A 23,063-nucleotide genomic window follows, 5' to 3' on the forward strand; every position below is an offset into this window, starting at 1 on the left:
TGTGTAAGTATTATTAAAGTCGCTCAAATTTGCTGCATATAATTATTCTATTATAGCTTTAGAGAAAAGATAAAAGGAATTACCTCAATTAATACCTCAAAAAGATATTAAGAGCATCCATTTATATCTAATTGGAAATTGCTTTTTTATTTAAAGGAAAATGGAGCTTTAAGAATATTGATAAAGGTAATATACGTCTTCTCATCTTTCCTGCGAAAAGAAACAAAGACTGATTCATGTTTAAGTATTCGTCTTGAGATGGGTTGGTATCTTACCGTAAAAATGCTTGTCTTATCAAGGCATGCAGATGACTACTTTAATGTCTTCATAAAAACGATTATCGACTGCCATCGTAAGAACATTGACAAATGTTATCAATATTTAGTTCGGCGCGATAGTTCTCTGACATCGGCCTTACAGCCCCCGCCCCCTCCCCACATCTATATCATTAAGGGGGACACTTAAGACTTTGACGGGTTGGTGTGCTTTAAAACGACCAACTTCTTATTTGTTTTGTTATAAATCAGACTGATTTGTATGAAGTCGTTATACCTTTCGGTCATGATAATAAATCAGCTTATTGTCTCGTTCATGGAACATTCGTGTTCCCCATTAGTGCCGTGGTAATTTGAAGTCAGGATTAGATCTTTTGTGCCAAGACATGCATGATATGGCCGTTTCTCCTTTCAGAATGGGTTGAAAGCACTTCATATGTTAACGGCTTGACAATTTGATTAACAATGTGGTTTTTGTAGGATCAGGATCATGATTAGGATCAGAAACGCGACAACTGGGAATAGTGTGAGCGATTAGATGCCAAACTATTCCCTTAAAAAAAAAATAGCCACGTTCTTGTTTACCCGTGATAAAGGCCTCATATGTTTCCAGGTGCATCTTAACAACTTTTAAAATCATCAATTCAAAATATGTTTTAGTTCGTATGCAAACGATACTGGTTAGAGAAAAAAATAATAGTCATTTCAAACGAGCGAGATGTTAACGAGTTTCCTCTAACATAACCTACTGGTTTTGTGTGATATACTATACGATCTATGAAAGCCAGAGACTCGATAACAAATTACGTAAATTGAAAAAGCTGCAATCATAGACCAATTCATAGTTGATATCAAAAGTGATACGTCCAATCCCAATATGGTTTTAAAAATGCAAAGGTGATGTGTGTCTTGCACTATCCGAAATTCTGTTTTTAAATTCTATGTGGTTTATAGAATTATTATTTCACTTCAATCATCTTGTTACCGATCACGGTAAAACAGCGTTACCCTGGGAACAAATCGACCCAAGGTTCATCTCGGTCCCTGGCATCCCATCATCATTTCGGAAAGAGGAGAATGATCGAACAACAATTTGCAAAGGTATAACCTCTTACGTTTCAATCACACTGCTATCCATTTCACGTTGCTAACGGGCTAGACTCGTACGTCTATTATCATCATGGTGTTGATAAGGGGAGGAAGAAAACATTCCACTGCTATTATTGGAAACCTAACGTTTCTATAGCAATCTGGCTCCACCCTAAGGCTTCACGGAAAGGGGAGGAGAGGAGGAGGAGGGGGGGGGGGTAGGGGTATGGTTTTCTTTCTCTAGGGAGCTTGTCTGATTCTAACATTAGGATGATTTCCTCCAGGCTCCGCGTTCATTCTTTCACGAACGTTGGAGAACCAAGCGGGAATTCAATTATGTGTGCTATCATGATGAAATTGAATTATCCTCTCTTTTTCCCGGGCGATGCGTGGCCTATTTCTAAATTTTGCCATGATATAATAATGTGGGAGATTGTGCCCATTTCTAATGTGTTTATAGTATAATAAAAAGTCATTGAAGTGAAAAATGGGCAACACAAATTAATTTGATTATTCTCCTCCCTCATAATTTCTGTTGATCTATCTATCTTTTTATATAATACATATATATTATCTCCCATCTATTTATTTACCTATATATCTATTAATCTATCTATTAATCTATCTATCTATCTACCTACCTATTAACCTATTAACATGTCTATGATTCTATATATCTATATCTTTATTTATCTATATTTCAGTCCATCTATCAATCCATCACATTGATATACCTATTTATTTATGTCTATCTTTCCATTATCTCTCTCAATCCCTCCTTAATATCTACAGACCTGCATCAATCTATCTATATCTATTTGTTTGTCTCTTTTTTTTAATCGTTAAACTCCGTTAAACTATTTGTTTATCGTTCTCTATTTATTTCTCTTTTTTCTCCCTATCAAAGTATTCCATATGAGTTGTTAACCCCAAACTGTCTTCTTCTCTCTTTCTCCATTTATTCCTCACACTCTCTTAAACATCTCATATCAGTGTCCCCGCGTCCAGCTTCCTCTACACTCTTTTGTCATGAATAGTGTTTAAATATTAATTAACACGGCCAATCAGACCCCGTCAGGCGGATGATTGAAATGAAAGACCGCCGGGGAAAAGAAAACACAATATGGAAATGTTTTTCTTTCATGTCAAATACCAATTGGCTATACCACTATGGGACGTGTGTTATGACTTAGCTGTCATTACACGTTTACATTTTTCACACGAGATGGAGGCGACATTCAACCCGCACGGCTTTCTTTGCATATTGGTTAGGTATTGATGGATGCATTAGAAAGGTAATGTTTCGCTGTCATCTTAACTAGATATGAAAACACTATACGGTATTAAATTTCAATACGTTTTTTTTATGTAAACATACATTCGGCTGTCTCACTAGGAAAATACAATTAGCCATTTGCACGTACATTGTGCACTGAAGTCATAATAGTCAGTACAGCCTCGATCTGGAAACTGACAAATGTTGGAAAGCTATAATTGTTCATCCATAATTTTTTGTAATAAACAGATTATTATTAAATTTTGAAGGCTACATGAAGGATATTTTCCTTATACAGAATCAAAAGAAGCAATAACAGAAAAAAGTCGAATTGGTTTGGGGTGCATGCCTGAGTTTCTGTGATCATATTAATCATTATAAATAATCTGATTGTAACAATACAATCATTTATTATACCACCTCAATTTCACCCGTACCAACAACAAAAAACATCGACTCGCAAGGAGGAATCTTAAGAAATTTAGTTTTTCTATCTTCGTAGTACTGTAGAGGTATGTGATTGAACAGAGTGGATCGAAAACAAAGATAGAGATCAGCATCATGCAATCGCAAGAGGGAGCTGTTCCATGAAATGATGCGCCTTGGTGCAAGGTGGTTGATTTACTCCGAAGTTAAAAGCCAAGGGGTACTGATGGATGGAGAGAGAGAGAGAGAGAGAGAGAGAGAGAGAGGGGAGAGAGAGAGAGAGAGAGAGAGAGAGAGAGAGAGAGAGAGAGAAGGGGGAGATGATAAATCAGAAAGGAAGTATAGCTTTCCGTAGAGAGAGAGAAAGAGAGAAAGACATCCAGACAGATGGACAGGCAGAGGCGGTACGGAGAGAGAGAAGGAGAGAGAGAGGGGGGAGAGGGAGGCAAAACGAGAGAGAGAAGAGAGAGAGAGAGAGAGAGAGAGAGAGAGAGAGAGAGAGGCACCATACAGACACAAAGAGAGAAGGAGAGAGACCGACAAACATACACGCACATGCACACATACACACATATAGAGGGAAGGAGCGTGTTGAGAATAATGTATAGAAAGAAGAGGTTTGAGGAGGGAAAAAGGAAGAAAAAGACGATAACATGATGAAATGCTGACAGGAAGAATGCGATTACAGAACCAAATTGAATTCTGAGGCTTTTCTCGCCAACTCGAACCAAATTTACAAGACAAACATCGGACTTGCTTGTCCGGCAAATATGATTAACGAGTGTGAACATGGTAAAACCACCTGCAACAGAGTCCATTTTACAAGCATGTAATTTGTGACCGCCACTTTTATAACTGAATTTAGTTGATGAGGATGATGTATGAGCCGTCAGGTGATACAGATGGAAAGGATTTATTTGATTAATGGTTTGGTTTTTTTAGAGTACATGTATTGTAATGGTACTTAGCATATATTTTTCCTGTTCTTTCTTCGTCCAGCTTTGTGTCTCTGCTTCATATTGTTCTAATCATTACGTGTATTTGCACGTATCTGCTCTCTTCCTCTATCGCCCTAGTTCTCTATTTGTCGGTCTGTCGGTCTGTCTGTCTGTCTGTCAGGGAATTTGTTTGTCTCTCTATCTGTTGCACTGTGTATCTGGCCGGCTGGCTGTCCCTGGCACCCCCCCCCCCCCCCTCTCTCTCTCTCTCTCTCTCTCCTCTCTCTCCCTCTATTTCACTATTTTCATTCATCCGTCTCTGACCTTCTTTCTCTTCATTTTGATAGCTATGTATACACCGAAATTTCCAACTTTATGTCGATTATCTGTTTTTGTTTTCAAATTCTCATTTTCCAGCTAAATCATTATATTATGCACTGACCTACCGCTTACAAAAATGGTAAAATATATTTTACTTTACCCCTAAACCATTAAAAATTGACATCTAGTTGCTGCATGCCTAATAAAACACTTGAGAATATATGGAATGCAATTAATACAGTGGAGCACTGACAGAAATCAATAATAATATGCCTACCTCAAATGTCCCGTTCTCGATGTCGGTCATTTCTAAAAGCGAGTAGTCGGAATCGCGATCTCCATTCTCATCAATCGATATATCACCAGATATTCCTGAAAAAGAAGAAAAATGCAACGTTTTTTAAGTTAAAAAAAATAAAAATGACATTTGAAAAGATCTCGTTCAAGATGATTGCGCTGGGATTTTGTTTACCAATACCTGCGTTCTTGTCTTCAAGGTAGCCTATATCCACTAGGCATGCAATTTTAATAAGAGCTGAATATACTGTAGAAGACAGGTGACGTTAAATCACAGACATTGATTTTCTGATCTCTAAATCGGGCACATCTAAGCCTATCTGGATAATAATAGTGGTAACTATGTTCTTTCAGAAATAATTAGATCGCAGCCCGCAGCCTGAACTGTGCAATGTTTTGACATTAATATGGAGCCTTTGGCTTAGCTTTGTACTTGATATTCAAAGTCTAACTAACTGCACCTGGTTAAGTCTTCGATCGACTCCAAGCTAAATTAAACTTGTACGTTATGTCGTGCCTTGGCTGTTTGTGTCCTGAACTATCTATCAACTTTACAGTTTCATTGATGAATTTGATAATTATTTACCTTAGAATGTGTTAGCACATAGGTATATTTAACTCTTTTCTTCGCATTTATAGGCTACAATAATTGTCATGGCCTAAATTTCGGTGTGATGTGGATGGCCAAAATAATTATGCGTACATTTAGTATCAGGTCAAAGCGTTGTATTGAAGTATCCATACGTATACAGATTGATAATGTTTTATCTTTTCTTAGTTCCTGTAGAAAGGGATTATTCAGTGTTTAATTCAGCAAAATCTTCTCATTCTCTCCATCGAATTCTTTAGGCTATCAATTTGAGGAGAGAACTGCCTAAAAATGGGAAATTCAAAAGACCAAGAGGGTGGAGGCAGTTCGGTAGGGAAATAATCCCAACATCACCACGGCCTCTAAACGTTTCGTTCTCCTACACCTTCACTTTAGGGAGGAATTAATAGGCCTTTCTTTGATTGTACACACGGTGAAATGCATTAAATCTTCTGGATCATTCGTGTCAATTGGCAAGTATCAAAGAAACTATAACTTCACGTGAAATTACTACTACCAAGTTGTTATCTCTTTTTTCCCCATTTCTGAAACGCAACAGTTTGGTATAGATTGCGCTACAAATAGAGGGCGCTATTGGTTCATCAAGGGTAGTGTCCCTTTAAGGGACACTAATCAAGGGCATAGCCGTCTATACACATGTGTATAGATGGCTCTGATCAAGGGTCCTTGATTTGTTTTTGGTTTCACTCATAGTGCTAACGCAATCTGAGTTCATATCAATGTCCGCAAAATATCAGTACGTATGTCTGAAATCAATAAAATGTAACTCTAAACGCCACCTGCCTCGATAACTAATGCAGTCGTATCAGGTATCTATGATCAAATAGCACATTATTTGTAATTCATGATGTACATACGGGCCTTATTTTGTTTAGTTTTCATCAGTATTGATTTACTTTGACCTACGTAGCACATGACCTTACTATAAACACATCTTCAGGTGACCTTGACATCATTAAAAAAAACTGGGCTATATCGAATCTTTTTATCGGAGCTTGTAACATTGCTTGATGAAAAGCGATTCGTACTGTTTTGACTATGCAACGTTCAATCTCACGACCTTTATCGGAAAATGCAGAGATTATAGGCTTATTAAATATTGCAATGGGCCCCGAATAGGAATCATTTACGTGAGTCAAACCGCCAAACAGTTTTCAAACCGATTCCAAACCGAGTAATTCTTGGCGATTTGATCTGTCGTCTGTCTGTCTGGTATAAGTCTCGTTTAATAGGACTGGGATATCAGTAGCGGTACCTGGCGGTGGCTTATACCAGAGGGCCTACACAGCTAGAACTATTTACACTGAGTCTGTAAACGTAAATCATCGAAAGTCGTAAGAGGCTGAAATCATTCAGAATCACAGAAAACTGAACCTGCGACTAGGTCCGTCTCCAATGTAATTCCAATTCGTCCCGCATCGTTTCAATTTATTTTCAAAAAGGACTTCGTAGTCGTCACGCCATTACAAATTTTGCTAGTAATCACCTCGCCCACTGGCCTACTAACCTTCGAACGTCCTGTTCCACATACGCCTCGTGATGAGGGCGCCATCTCGTGGGTCAGCGTCTGGATCGGCAAGGGTTTCGTTCAGAGCGATGGCGTACAGGAGCACGGCGTCGTGGAATGCTCCTACAAAGCTGTTCACCTGAAAAATGATACAAAATACAATGTAGTCATAATTTAGAACACTATCAAGGAAAAAGAGTTTGTTTGAGTTCTGATACAGCGTGAATTTGCTTGTTTCTTATTGGTTATGAATATCGAATATTTCAAATATAAATTCAGCATCAACAGGTGCTGTGACAAATATGACGAGGAAAAATAATTGATCACATTATACAATACATTCATATCTTGATATCTATTTGTAAAACCACCATCAACAAACTACTGATATAAGATAATTTTGTAGCAATAATCCATTTGCAATCTATCTTCTGAATAACGATATCAATGATGTTACATTATCAGGGTTGTATTGACGAAATCTTAATGCGAAATATGAAACATAAATCGATTCAACTATATCAGCTGCCATCAGAAGCAGATGTTCTATTCCCGGTTTTCGATTTGTCTGGTTATCACTACCTTAGATACCCTTCTATCTATATCCAATCTGAACATTTTTTTTTTGTCTGGCTGTGCTGTATTCAGTGGATGTACTGTGTAAACGTGAGGCTATGGAAGATGTGTTGTGTGGTCCTTATCTGTTCATACATTGGGCACACAAAGCAAGACGCGGAGGCTTCGGTCCCAGTAGCTACCCATAAATCAATAGCACAGGCTCACATGCAAGCAGATCACGCAAGGAATATACGGCGAGGGGAAATGGGCAACATATCTCCAAGGAATTATTATGATGGCTAAATATACCAGGATTACTACTAAAACAAAGTGGAAGTAGTAGCCTATAGAAGAGAGAGGTAGAGAAGAAAGAGGGAGAGAGGTAGAGAGTTAGGGGAGGATGGAATAAGAATAGGAAGGTGAGAAAGGGAGGGAGAAAGGAAGAAAAAGGGATACAGAGATAGAGAGAAAGAGGGTGAAGGAGAGGGAGAGTCTCAGAAAAAAATAATGTGAGAGAGAGATGAGGGTTGTGGGTATAAGAAAGTATTAGCGATGACGGGGGATACAGATGTAACAACAAACGAATGGACGTGGAAGAAGAAGAGAGGAATAGAAAGAGAGAGGGAGAAAGAGAGAAAGAGAGAGAGGGAGAGAGAGAGAGAGAGAGGGGGAGTAAATGGTTGTATAGGTCCAATTATCATCCAGTATTTCACCTGTCTACCATACTCAGACCACAAAGAAAACAATTGACCTGTATGCCTTTTTCTAACTCCCCCACCCCCAACTTCGACCCCAGTCCAAGCTTCCTACCAGACTCAACGCGCAAAAGCAATCCACCTACCCCCCCCCCCCCCCAACCTCCTGTCCATGCACACCGACCCCAAGAAAGAGCATCCCTCTGCTTTTTCGAACGCTAGGTGGCGCAGATGGGCCATCGATGAGGGAGCAACGCAGGGGAGCCCGAGCGGAGATGGAGGAGAGAGACGAAACAAGGCGATCGAAATGGATGTCCACAAACTTTACAGACATTCCTCGAGAGAAATGAAATAATGGATGCGTAATGACAAACGTGACCTACTTCCAGTTTCCTTGTGTAACAGATTTCCCCTGATTTCAAAGCACGAAATATATAGCCTCCAGCTGAGAGAATGCTCATACAGTTTTTCCGTTTAGAACCCTTGTAACACATTTCCTGTCAGCCGGCCATTTGTCTCATTTGAAATGAATGCCACGATATTTAGATATGATTTGACAAAGTCGTCTTCTTCAGATATCATGTATTTCTATCTTAATTTTGATTTCTTACCACGGATGCTTAAGGCATGATAATGGTGATGCGAAGTGATGGCTCAGTGGTACAGCAGACAGTGGTCGTGTATTAAATCGACATGCCCCGGGCCCGAAGCCAAATCGATTTGCTATTGGTATTTGTTAGGTAATTTCATCTACCAGCATAATTCAGTATATATATTAGCAGTCAGGTTAACGAAAAACATGCACCAACTAATAATTATCATCATTATTATTATCATCAGGTCATCATCATCATCATCATCATCATCATCGTCGTCATCATCATCATCGTCATCATCATCATCATCATCATCATCGTCGTCGTCATCATCATTATCATCATCATCATCAGATCATCATTATCATCATCATCATCATCATTAAGTGGGTGTGGGTTTGAATATAGGCTGTGAGTGTGTTCATTACTTAAACACAGCTCGCAAGCGATAGGTTGGTATCCTCATCCGGTGCTGTAGCTTCCTTTAATGCAGGAAGTTTCTCTCACTGTTACATCCTAGGGCTCTAGATGTTAGGCAAAAAAGACAAAATGTATACGCATACACTCTGATTCCATTTCTCAATGCATTATAATCATACTGGGTCATCTTCATAATCACTTTGTCGGAGTGTATCTATAGGACAAGTCAGGCGCCACAAATCCATTTCACACTCTGTCTTTATTTTCAGAGACCAACGTTCGCTTCTTCATTTCATTTGTTAAATCGAGCAAGCCTCTATGATTTCAAAGCGAGATGGTCGATTGTTTATGTAGTTGACCAGTCGGACGTGCACAAGTCGAAGCAGCAATCGATTGATTCCCCAACTAGCCGCGATTTCGTGTATTGATCGCGCTCCATATCATATCACATCGTAGATGAAGCAAGAGAACGCGTTTCGATCGCAGTGCAGTCGAGTAGTCTGCATGATGACGTTGTGTCGCTATATATATTCAATTAACATCATGCACTAGAACAGCTCTTATTTATATTCACACACAGTGACAAAATACCAACACTACGTTTAATTAGTAAACAAAAACAAGGATGGAAATCGATCACCCTGGAACTTCCCAAGAATTCATTGTCTTTTGCAAATCATCATGGTGATACCGTAACCATACTTCTTTTGTTTTGTTTAGAGGCAAGAAGAGTGGACAGAGGGAGACGAATAATAACTTATAGATGAAACTTGGTATCAAGAGTGTGATCTGTTTTACGTGGCCTGTATACGAGGATAACTCTAATTAAACAATAAGGAATCTCCTATTACACCTAAAGCAAATTATTTGCTACTGTGTGTGTTATTGGCTAGTTGAGACTTGCGTGTAAGGTAACGTAATATATTTGTAAATAACGAGATAATATACTTCCTGATTTCCAAACATAGCACAATCAGTATCACATGCGAAGAGCTGTATACCCTAGTTTGTGAATAAGATGCCGTGCTTCTCGTATCATTAGTCATGTCTTCTCTGCTCATGCAAGCATAATTGATCTTAGTTAAGCCAACATAGTTACATGTGACCTATCAAGCATGATGTCTTGTCAATTCGAATCGACTTTTAAAGCAGATAGATACATCAATGTTTAATGTATCATCAATTCCGCTTAGCGAGACGCACGAGGCAAAAAACAAAAATCAAAATGAGCAATTTATTTACTGGAATTTTTTGCGAGGCACATTAAAGATGTCATCAAAGTGGAAATTTATAGATACATTAACGTTCCGGGATCTGAATATTTCATTTTCGACGTATCAAACGCGGAAATACGACCGTACGATGCAGGTCCACGGTCGACTCTGTGTGAGATTTATTTTTCTTATCTTGTCAGGATGAGTGCTGACACGAGGAATTATTCGAGATTCATCGGGTCAAAACATTCATATAAATTTGTCCAGCCTGTCACTTCGAATACTACAAGGACATTAAATTCATTAGAAAGATCAAGTACACACTTATTTATCACCGGCTTTGTTTTCATGCTCCCTGCAATGGCATCGTAATGATCATTAAAATACCTGCAAAGATCGTTTTATAATAATAATCTGGATTTATATAGCGCTTGATACAGAATACCGTCTCTAAGCACTTTACAGATATTGTTTTTCTCTCTCTGTGCTTTAGTATAACTTCTTGTGCACTGCATTTAATTCCAAAAGCGCATGCGTGTAGAAGGTAATCCTCATGCTACTACTAAAAATAATTATACAAAAAAAATATTTTTAAAATACGTTAAGGTTGGATCATGTTATGGGCCATTACAAATAAAATTCATGATTTATCCTCTTTTTTTTTTTTAAAGATCTGTCTAACTCTCACAACACGAATGGATACATAAATCAGAATGCTTAATTGAAAAGTATGCCGGGAAAGTGTCAACGAGTAAGACAATTCTAGGATGTATTCGAGTACATACATTTATAAATCATTTCGAAAATGGTAGATCGTACATGAAAAAAAACCCAGATATTTGACCAATTAACCCATGTTCCGAAACTTAACAATATTATGATTACATTCCGACAAGTCTACGAAAAAGAGTGATCCACACATTATACATTACACTCTAAGAAAAAAGGGTGCAAAAAAGGGTGCAAAATAAGAGTTTGCACCCTTTACGTTAAAATGAACCCTTTTGAAGGAAAAGGGGTTCAAAAAAGGGTGCAAAATAAGATTTTGCACCCTTCCCACAAAAATGAACCCTATCGACCAAAAAGGGTGCAAAATAAAAGTTTGCATATTGCATGCATATTCATGATGACTTTACACGTGTTCACATAAAAAATACATCAATCATGATTTGTTAAACAAATTATGACAATGCGCATCAGTTTTGTGATTTGAATTTTCCTTCGGCAATCATTAAACAAATATATTATTTTGTCTGATCATGTTACAATTACATTCACGTTTTAGCAATATATACATTGATTATATGATTACTAACCAATAAACAACATGCATGTTTAATATGTATTTGTGTACGAGCAAATATCACGAGTATTCCTCGAGTATGGAAGAAGGATTGCACATTTTAAAGGGTGCAGGACTGAACCCCTAAAGGTGCTGCCTTTGCATCGGTATGCACCCCTAAAGGAGCAGGATTGAACCATTAAAGGTACTAACATGTCTCCTAAAAGGTGCAATCTGGCACCCTCCTTAAAGGGTGCAGGATTTAACGCCTAAAGGTGCTGCTATTGTTGCATCGGTTTGCACCCCTAAAGGTGCAGGATTGAACCATAAAGGGTACTAACATGTCCCCTAAAAGGTTCAATCTGGCACCCTTTTAAAGGGTGCAGGATTGCACCTTTAAAAAGGGTGCAGGATTTAACCCCTAAAGGTGCTGCTATTGTTGCATCGGTTTGAACCCCTAAAGGTGCATAGTTGCACCATTTTTTCTTAGTGTGTATGTACAAAGATAACAGTTTTATTCAGGTCGTAAAGGTCAATGAGGTTAACCACCCTGCTGTTGTATAACATTAAAAAAGCACCATAAATTAGAGGCTTCTATTGATCAGTCACTCGTACTACGACAATCATTATTATTTTTGTTTCAAAGTAGGCCATATATACAATTTTCATGACACAATTGCCTGGCAACACAGTAAATGATAAATCATTGTTTTCCCCATAAAATGTTATTTATAAGGATAATTTTGGACGACTTAAATAATATTTGACAGAGTCAAGTTACCATTATTGTAAATGTAATAGGTTGGAGTGTGATGAAGGAGGCAAGACAGACAAGTGATCCTGTTAAAGATTGCACAAATAACATCAAACCTGTGAATGGTTGAAAGCTAAGATGATCAATTCTAATAAATCTCAAATTGGCAGCTTCATCATTCGACCATGACACCGTAGGGGACACGTGACTCTCCTTATTATGTCATGTACATTAAATACTATGAATTTCCGTTTCTCCCCTAAGTAACCTTTTTCTTCGGGGCTATACCCAAGATGAATTATGGATATCATGTTGTTAAGTGTCCCCCATTATGAACATATCCTGCTCAGACAATCAAATAAATAAAAGCATATTTTGTAGTCATTTTCTGTATTAAAAGGAGCAATCATGACATTACCAATTCGTCACTTTTGATTTTCAAGACGTAGCGATCTCATATTTCGACACAATTCTAGATCACATTTTATTCAAACGTTCAACAACTGACCAATTATAGTTGCTCTGATTTTTCCGCTTTTCTTCAAAAAGCAGATTTGGATCGAGATTGGATTTCACTTTGACGTATTTGTTAGATCTCATGAACCAGATCGCCTCAACTATATCTCCAACCCCACCCCCCTCCATCTATTTTTTCTATACATTTTCAATGATCAACTGCTTTTGATGGTTCCCTTACAAATGATTGGACATCAATTGAGTCAACACACGGTTCTCTTGCTTCAATTTACCAACTCGCCATACGCCCTAGTTTAAATCACTTGATAGCAAAGTCCAATTGAAATCCATCGAATGACCACTCGATTTATGTCCGGCAGATCGAGGAAGGCAATATACTGCGATTCCTTTCCCAGCATTCCATACAAGAATGCGATTTGATTTATATTCTTCTCTTTTTTTTAAATGTCCCAAAATATATTTTATTTGTCCGCTGTTTGTGGTCATCCATTAGTTTGGAAACCCTTGTAAATCAAAATAGGATGGGTATTGATGTTTTGGAAATGACCCCCCGGTGCAATGCATGTTGACGTCACGGCGAATCGTTAAGAAATGACCGGTCATAATGCTGAGAAATGATATACCTGTGGATCAACTTGTTTGGTACATCAAAATTACTATAGGCAGAGCGACTGTAAAATGTTACGGCCAGCGTTTAAACGCAAGTAGTCGTGCAGTTTAACTCTCTGAGAATAGTTTCTCCCCTATCCTGAAATGGGGCAAAAGGTACCCCTAAAATCTATCATGAATACCCATTTAAGGGAAGAATTAAGGTCTATTGACCCATAAAACAAAGTCTGTAGGAGGCGGAACCCTCGTCGTTAATGGAACAGAGATAAATTGCACTTGAATCTAGATAGTCGCATTCGCGTCCTTAAAAAAGAAAAAGAGGCACGTCCGTCAATGGTTTATCGATCATTTAAAAGCCCCATTCTGGTGGAGGAGAACGGGCATGACTAGAGGTTGGCAATTTGGCCAATGGCTCGGTTTCATTTGAGAAACAACGACGGAACAGCGTTTAGGTCGCTTCTCAACTGTCATGATAATCAATGCTGGTTAATAATTGAATTAGCAGTATCTTAAAGGTAAGTACGTCGTTGCAAAACGATAAATTGTAATGAAACTAGTCATGATAATCAATGCTTGCTATTAATTGTATTGGCAGTATCTTAAAAAAAAGATGTCGTAGCAAAATGATAAATTGTAATGAAACTAGTCATGATAATCAATGCTTGCTATTAATTGTATTGGCAGTATCGAAAAGATGTCGTACTAAAAACGATAAATCGTTATGAAACTGGTCATGATAATTGATGCTGGTTGCTAATTGTATTAACAGCATCTCAAAGGAAAACACGTCGTAGCAGAAATGATAAATTGTAATGAAACTAGTCATGATAATCAATGCTGGTTATTCATTATATCAGCAGCATCTTAAAGGAAAAGATGTCGTAGCAAAAACAAGAAATTGTGATAAAACTAGTTCAATATTGTTTTATAAATTTGTCTATGTGCACCTAGCGGTCGATGTGTGAAATAGTACACACATTCCATGGTTGTCGATATATTATTGTGTAGTCATTATAACTATTAAGTTGTCTGTCTTATAAGTATCTTAAAGGCTTACCTCAGGGCTATCTAACGAATACAATTTCGACAAAAAAAACATAGCTTGACACAATTATACGAAAATTGGAAGACACAATCGAACATTTTGTATTCCAATTTCCTAAGACAGTTCTATATATTTCACGAAAATTATGACCGGTGGCAACACATTTCAATTATTTCATCTTTCTCGTTATCACTTCATATCTAGTTTCTGGTGTTAAAACATTGCGTATTTTGTATTATTTATTACCACAGCCTACTAACATATAGGTTAAACTTTCTTGCGTTTTCTGCGGAGAAAAATAGCGAAAATCCAAAAAGGAAAGGGGAAAATGATAGCAGGCCGCGCTATATAGTCCGATCATTGCACTATACAGGCGGACGAGAGGCGAATTCGAGCCTGGGACACAAATTGCAATTGAAACGCGTAACTGAAGAACAAATAGGCAATCTATTCAAAAGGAGTTCTCATTTAACACGAGACAATCCATCACCTTGGGACTCCATCCTGTGACGTGAATTAGATTCTGAATTTGTCAGCATCCTAACATGGATGTCTTTCCCTGCCTGCCTGGACCATCAGTCACTTCGACACCAAGTCATATACATTCAGGCCGAGATGTTCCCGTCAATTCGACCATTTGGATTGATTAAATCCATCCATTTCGCATCCACCTATTAGCTTGAGGGAAAAAAGGTAGAGCCTTAACGTATATTGGCATTTTCTTCCATGAACTTTTAGCCGTACCCAGACATGTCATCCGTTTCGTAGGTGCAAAATGATATACAAATACAATTAGATTGAGTAATTTCCCCTTCTAAATAATACAATTGCATTATTTTCTTACAATTTTATCTTTTTGCATTGATTTTGTCCCTTTCAAAATAATATTACATTACAAAGCATGGATTGTATTCCTTTACTACGTCATTAGACAGGAAATTAAGTCGAACTGTTGTGCAGGTGTTATTTTAGAGTATTTGGTAAGCTATAGTTGTATTCATTTATGTATATCCACGCTTTTTCGCCCCTAACATGCTATCATAACCTAAACTTAAAATCTTCACGTTCCCCACTACCGTATATTAACTATTCAATAAATACATAAGAATTAATGAATTTCAGCAGAACAACAGAATCCTCGTTTTTTTTTCTTCATGAAACTTAATCAAGCTTCGATTTTGGCTCACCAACAAGTTCTGGCGATCATAAAGCCTGTCGCCAAAGACTACCATAGTAACGAAAAGCCGATGCTATGAATAAAAACAATCAAGAAAAGAATACCATGCTTCCGACGCCATTCGATTAGTCTGTAACCGATACCAAACGAGCCATTTCATCTCAGGCAGGCAAAATTCACAGCGGTTCTCCCGCAGTGTTTTTGTCCTTCTTTTTTATTTTTTTTGCGTAGGATGGATGTAGTTGGAGGAAACAAAGGGGAAAACATCCCGGAACTCTCGGCTGGAGATGAGGAATGAATACTGCACTATTGATACGAGATGGAGATGGGTTGTTTTCTGACTCTCTCTCTCTCTCTCTCTCTCTCTTTCTACTTCTCTCATCTGTGCTAGGTCGGTGCATGCTGGAGAACTCAGTCAACGGCTCTACGGACGAGCAAATTAAACTACCACAGCGCCACCTATAGTTAATCATCAGAAACTTCATTGTCTGGTCGGCTTTTCGTATTTTACCATTATTCCACACTTTCATAAGCCAGTTCATAGTTGCAGTCCGAGCATGAGCAGATAAAAGGTCATTGCAGACCAAATTGTGAAATACAAAAGAGACAAGAGAGACAAAATACTGGATACGTGCTCATGAAAATTATGTAATCATTATTCATTTATGCACAAGCAGTGGACTCCATGACACACAGGTGGAAGTATTCTTTGAAAAGGGGAAACAAAGGCTATTTATGTAGCACCTCCATCGCTAGTGGTTATTTAAATATGTTCAAATTGGGACCTCTTCGTGTTTGAAGATAATGCGGACATTAGGGATCATTTGGGACATGAACTAACCATGAACTGGTCTCTAGTCATCATGTTGGCATATCCTGTAAAAGCATGTATTGCAGATACCTCAAAACGATCGAAAATGGACTGAATGCAACTTTTGTTTATTGTTTCCGTCATTAATCGTATTGCATGAAAAAGACAAACATGGATTCAAATGGTCTGTAAAATCTGATAACACATAATTGTCTTCATTTCTTAGTAAAACAACATCACATTTCTAAATCATTATTTAACTTATTTCAATGGTAAAAGTTTTTTTTTCATCATTTGATTATGCCAGATGTATCGATTAAAGCGTTAATTGAATTCCTTATAACATTCTGTATTATTTTGTTGAATTATTCGAAGTTTTCAACAATCTTTATTATTGGTAGATGAGCGTTCGTTCAGTGACTCCATGATTATAAAATGCGATTTATCATTGTTTTTTACGAATATACACGCAATTCTTGCGCTGATCATAAAATTCGATTGTATTTGTTACAGTATGCACCAAAATTATGCATGTCCCTTTTGCAAAATGATGGGTCTTTTACTCCTTGAAATAAAATACGAATTGCGATTTTATAAAACACTATCTGAACAAGCATCTTTCCTCCATAAGAAGGAGTAACTGAGAGGAATAAAATTTACAAAAACCCATTTAAATGATAATCATCTCTCCGAAAGCGGTATAGTGATGGGATTATGCAAAGTGCTATGGATTTCAGAGTCCACACAAAATTTTGCGCGCCATTTCTCCTCTCTCCGACTAAAAAAAATAAAATCCAAACATTTCTTCTGCATCTACGTAGAATTTGATGGAAGTGAGGATTATGAGCGAGAGTGTGTCTTCTGCAAAAGATTTACCCTGTCTGCATATATAGAACCATACCACTCCGTTTTTCATCTCGTGTGTGGTTTCCCACAAAATTTGCAATTCATTTCCAGAACTCCGGAACGTGACTTTGCGGGCAAGATTAGACTATATTATAAATTTGGTTAAGTGGATGCTAAGCCCCAAAACGGGTACCTCATACTACAAAAAGGGCATAGTGTATCTTCTCCTTAAAGGTAATATAGATATATATTATACTAGAGTATATCAGAATGATTTGAATTATTCCAAGATCCCGGACACCTAACATAAATTATCTGGAGACAATTAATGTGTACAATTGAGAAGGTATAATCAACATTAGGGAACACCAAGATACAGTTTCTGTCAGGCATTCAAAAAAAAAATCCAGTTATCTTGTCTTGTTGGTCCAGGAAAGCGCCTTAAATACGCCATCGACGTGCAGGCCACCATGCAGCGCTTCTTATAGTTCAGAGTTAACTTTTAAATTATCTAACAAATACAAAAAAATGGCACAATCACTTTACGATAATTCAAATCATTTATATACTTTATATGCTCATTGTTTTACAATATTGTCTGATAATTTCCAAAGTGTGTACTGGTTCGAAGGATTTGTAGTAGTTTACGAGAAAGTCATGTCACAGATCAAAATTCAACTAATGGCTCCTGGATTCTAGACACTAATTCTTAATATATAAAGTTATAGTCTAAAGGTTAAACGCATACAAAATAAAGTCTAAAAGAATAGTAGCGACTTAAATTCGCTCACTTGATTTCATGCTGCCGAATTACGGCTTGTAGAAATCAACATTTTTGATTAAAAGATCAGTGTCGACTGTAAAGAATATAAATTGTCTTAGTAATTGTAGATACACCAAGAAAGCACAAACATATGACTAACATGGTTTACTACAAGACCATTTGAAAATAAAAGATATATAATTTTCGAACATACTGGTTGTTAGTTAAAATGTATGGAAATCAAAGGGATACTGTTACCAGTTAAATGCTCTCTTAATGGTGTATTATCCAGCGTTGCGCGTCCTGAAAAAAGTCACCACCGCCGTCGGCTAGTTTTTCTAATGGCTTTCAGTTCTTCGGCAGACAGACAAAACAAGTTGATAGGATACCCAAAACCGTTAAACTTTCCAGACTACAAAAAATAAAACTTTTCCTCCAAAAGTTTGCCCATGGCATTTTAGACATGTTTATGCTGCAAACCAGGATATAAATATTAAGGACTTCATTAAGCTAGCACATCGGGGCAAAGAATGGGCTATCGGTTGGACATGGATCATTATCTGGACAGATTTGTGTCCAATTAGCGTTTTGTCATATTCTTAATGATCTTATATTTTCTATTGTTTATGGACAATTCATGGAAAACGTAATGTACATGTTGAGTTGACGTTTATTTAGTAACATTTTTTTATTTATCTGTTAAAGCCAGACCATTCTGAGCATCGGAACAAGGGGACAAGAAATGGAAACATACTCCGGGTTGGCGTGCGAACACATTCTCCCCACCCTTACACCCAAACGCACATCACTGAGTTAATTGCCTATATACCTTTGGATACAATAATGCGCATAACGTTATTTTTTTTTATCTCTCTTCCTTTTCCTTGTTTCTCACTTCCTTTCTTTTTTTTTTTAAGACCTTTTTTTTCATCTCTTCTCTCAAACTCTTAAATTTCTGATCTTGCGTATTATGTTCCTAATCTTACCTTCATTTTTCCCCCTCCGTTTTCCCTTTAACTGATTTCCCGGAAAACGCCTTAAAATTGTCATCGACGTGAAGGCCATCACGCAACGCTTTAGTATCATAGTTTAAAGTGTACTCTTAAAGTGTCCAACAAATACGAGCAATTTGCACCATCCCTTAAAGTTAATCTAGATTATTTACATAATTCATATGCTCATTGTTTTACAATATTGTGTGATAATTTCCAGAATGTGTATAATGATTTTTATAAATGAAAACATCTTTTTAAAATTCTAATCTTCACTATTATGTTCCCCTTCTTATATACCTTCATTCTTTAACTTTATTCCTGTTTTCCTTTTTGATGAAATTTCTCTTTTTATACCAATTCTTTACTCCTTCTTTTCGTCATTTCATTTTATCGCTCAACTTTTTCTGCCCTTTCCCTTCCCTCCTCTTATTTCCCTTTCTATTTATTTTCATCTCGCATTCTCACCTCTCATATTAACAAAAATATCAGTTGATGATTACCAAAAAAAGCCGTCTTGAAGTGTTCGTCATGTTGGACAATCCTATAATCGTTACAAAAGAAAATGATACTTGTTGTGCCAACTTCAATCTGTAAGAAAAGCTGGCATTCAGAAGAAGGAGGGGATTGAAATGTAGTCATTTTATTTCAGTAATTGGATCTGAATTCCCCGGAGAGTCTGCACCTCCTCCTTAGTGCATTTGTTTATTATGTTTGATTTTTTTTTATGTGGTTTTTAGGAATTATCCGTACTCCTCTTCTTTCTCATTCGCCGTCTTAATGTTTACTTTTATTTCCTGCTTCGCCATATTTCCCAATGCCACAATTTCAATTTTGATACAAAAAAGGCAGAATATTATACCTGAAATCAATATGATTGACTTTTCTGTCACTGAAAGCACAGTCGACCACAGTCGACCGCGCAATCCGAAAAAAGCAACAACAATGTTGTATCTTCGAATTTCTCGCCACCGTGGCATAAGCCGAGTCGGAATAATGCATGGAAAATTATATGTTGGATTGCGGTAAAGCCAGATGCGTGACTATTCTCAGATTCCAATGACATTTAAAAGCAAACAAGCCCTTTGGAAGAAAAAAAAGAGAGAGTGAAAGTTTTCTTCAAATAATTACACTTACTCCCCATAGCTATCTCGAGGGAATTTTAAACCTGGTAATAATAGGTCGACAAGAGTATCGTCGTGCCAAACACTGCCCAATACACAAATTAATAAAAAGCCCCAAACAAATAACTCGTATTGTCATAAAATAAAATGTTAAATGAATGTATACCAACCAGGATACCATTTCACAAGGCCTCCCCCCCCCCCGAATGTACCACTCCCCTTTCCGACAAACCAAAGAGATTATTACATACAATACTCCACGGCTAGGCATCTATAATAAAGGTAATTTCCATTTTACATAAATGTCCAAATCAAGTAGCTGGAATTGGTGATCCTAATAGTACCTTCTCAAAAATATTGTTGATTAACTAAATTTTATGGACGAATTGAAGAGAGAAATTGAACCCTCTAATTAAAGGTATTTTTAGTAATATGGATGAAAGGTGCATATGTAAGTTAGTAAGCACTCAAATGACTGCATGCATAAAAACTCACCATTTCAGACTTTTTTATTTTATTTTTGATATCTATTTTAAATCTATATCGATTTGAATATATTTTAAGTTTATTGCCAGTCTGACTGGTCTTCATTTACTGTCAGCATGATATTGGAAACAATTTTGGAACTAAACTCTTCCTACACATTTTGGAAATTGTCTCGTTAGTTTTGTCTTAAATGGTTACAGTGCAGAGAGACCCATGTTGTGGACAACCTTATAAAACAATGTGCTAAAGCCAAAACTTTGTAATGTAACGACGTAATTATCGGTGGAGAGGAAGCAATTACATGTTTTCAAAAGATTTTATTTTTAAAGAAGTAAAACTTATTTTGCTGTACAAAGACAAAATAATGTTCTCTACGTATCATGGAAAAGCTCCTTGTATAACATATTGGCGCTTTCTTGGCTCACTGTTACCTTACGAAAAAGAAAATCAAAGACAAAAAAACTTTGATGTAAGCTTTTAAGAGTAAGATTTTCTTTCACTTTCCTATATAAAATGACAAGACTTATAATGATGATTTCTATCCACCTTCTTTTCTGGAGGATTATTCACCTTTGGTGACAGGGATTTACTTTTTGACTAAATCCATCGTGTTGTATTTCCCAGGAGGATTATATGGCTTGGCGACGAGTTGAAGTATAATGCCATTGGTCTGCTGGATCTAAATATCCTGGCGTCTGCGTGTGGACGTGTCGTATTTCTTCCTCCTTTAAAGGTTATGTCATCAAAGTTGATACCTCTCCCTTCAACTGCCTTTAAAACCCCACTGCACTACTTATAGCTACTTGCGCCCCCTTTACAGCAAACAGTGCCTAATCGGTGACCATTGGTCCCCCACGATCCCCTTTTTCTTATTTTAATTGAGAGCTGATTTGATGAGATAACCACCTGTCAGTGACCTTGCAGGGAGGTCTAACCCCCTGGCTAAACTACTGCAGACGGGCTTTAAATGCTGCGCACGTATTATTTACAATGTCAAATTTATAAGAACTGGCTAAAGTCAGGCCAAAGGCGCTGAAATCAGCATGCGCAGAAAGGAATACGTCACAAAGATATTAGAGACATGATTAGCCAAAATAATGAGATCCTCGAGCAATTTCGTGTTCAATGAAATACCCATTTAGAGGTTGATCACAAAAATGAAGGGCGAAATGTCTCCAAAAAAAAAACGAGTGTAATCTTGGGAAAGCGTAAACGTAGTGCTGTTATCGACAAAGGCGTGGTTGGGGTTGAGGAGCAATTTATTTTGACTTTCCTTTACGCGGATCAACCGATATATCAGGGATAATTTTGAGGCATACTTCTTCTATTCCCTAAGTCTCAAAAAAAATTATAATTTCTCACTTTGTTGTTTAAGAGGTACATGTTCATTTTTATCCAGTAGTAATCATTGTATCAATTCCCTGCAAATCGCAAATCGCTAGTAGTTTTCATTTTACCCCAAATAGTTTGCGAGGGTGTGTGCGCGCGTATCGCAATCGTGTGGTTCGTTGGGTGGTTGGATGGTTTATTAGTGGTTTTTTGATTCAATCCATCCCGAATTCACTAATTCTTTGCTGAGCCGGGGGCTCAAGAACTGCATTAATCAACAATACCACTGTAAATACATAAAGATAGAACGAAAATAAGTGACAGAATATATTTCCTCTCAATTTGTATGATCCTTACCTCCTCGCCTATCGCATCGTAGCTGAAGTTGAACTCTTTTAGCGCCCTCTCCTTCACATCCAGGGCGAATTCCTCGAATACGGGAGACTTTTTCTTGTGGAGTGTGAAGGTCATGAGCGCACGGTAGGCCGCCTTCGCGTTCTCATCGTCAGCATCACCACGCTCCCATCCAATGTTACCAAAGTATGAGCTGTCGAAGAGGACAATGTTGAAGAAAGCGTAGGAGCCATCGGTCATACCCAGTCGGTGGGCTGCCAACATTAGCTTGCGAACAGCGTCACCGGATGCACAGATGATGACGACTGTAAAAAGGGGGAAAAAGACAAAAGAAAGGAACAATTAATTCTTATGTTGACATTTATGTAAAAGATTTTGGAGTGGCGTTACAAAGAACTGATAAAAAAGGAGGCAGATTCTTCCCCAAACAAGGGTGGAGGGAGTCACTCTGTCTACCTGCGTGCCATAGATCCTGATGCTCCTTTTCTGTCACAGAAGAGGGAAGGGAAAGGGGCATATGCTGGACCTATCGTTGTGCTGGCTACGCCATTGTTTGGGTTGGGAACCAAAATAAAATATCACAGAAATACTGTGCCTGAAAATGTAACCGAGCAGAGATTCTTTATCATATGAGCGATCAATACAAAATAAGAAATATTACCACCTGTCCTAGCAATAAACTAAAATGAGTATTTCCTATTGCGTCTCTCATTTTCAAAATGAGATACACACCAATAGTCCAAACAGAGAGCAATGACTCTCCGATCAGTCCACTCCTTGTGCATGGCTTCG

The 23,063-nt window shown here is 37.6% G+C and overlaps 1 protein-coding gene across 1 annotated transcript in view; it reads right to left on the reverse strand.

The window, feature by feature from the left end:
* LOC576434 (atrial natriuretic peptide receptor 1) overlaps positions 1–22,573 on the reverse strand; it is a 107,552-nt gene extending 84,979 nt beyond the window's left edge. Inside the window, exons 1-3 of the mRNA XM_030972422.1 lie at positions 22,275–22,573; positions 6,740–6,878; positions 4,603–4,697 (exon numbers count right to left, since the gene is read on the reverse strand). Of these exons, the coding sequence (XP_030828282.1) occupies positions 4,603–4,697; positions 6,740–6,878; positions 22,275–22,535 (495 nt within the window). The 5' untranslated portion in view covers positions 22,536–22,573. The remainder of the gene's footprint in view (positions 1–4,602; positions 4,698–6,739; positions 6,879–22,274) is intronic.
* Positions 22,574–23,063: the final 490 nt, after the last annotated feature.

The sequence above is a fragment of the Strongylocentrotus purpuratus genome, unplaced genomic scaffold (genome assembly GCF_000002235.5).
Source record: "Strongylocentrotus purpuratus isolate Spur 01 unplaced genomic scaffold, Spur_5.0 spur5_scaffold_6, whole genome shotgun sequence".
Lineage (NCBI taxonomy): Eukaryota > Metazoa > Echinodermata > Echinoidea > Camarodonta > Strongylocentrotidae > Strongylocentrotus > Strongylocentrotus purpuratus.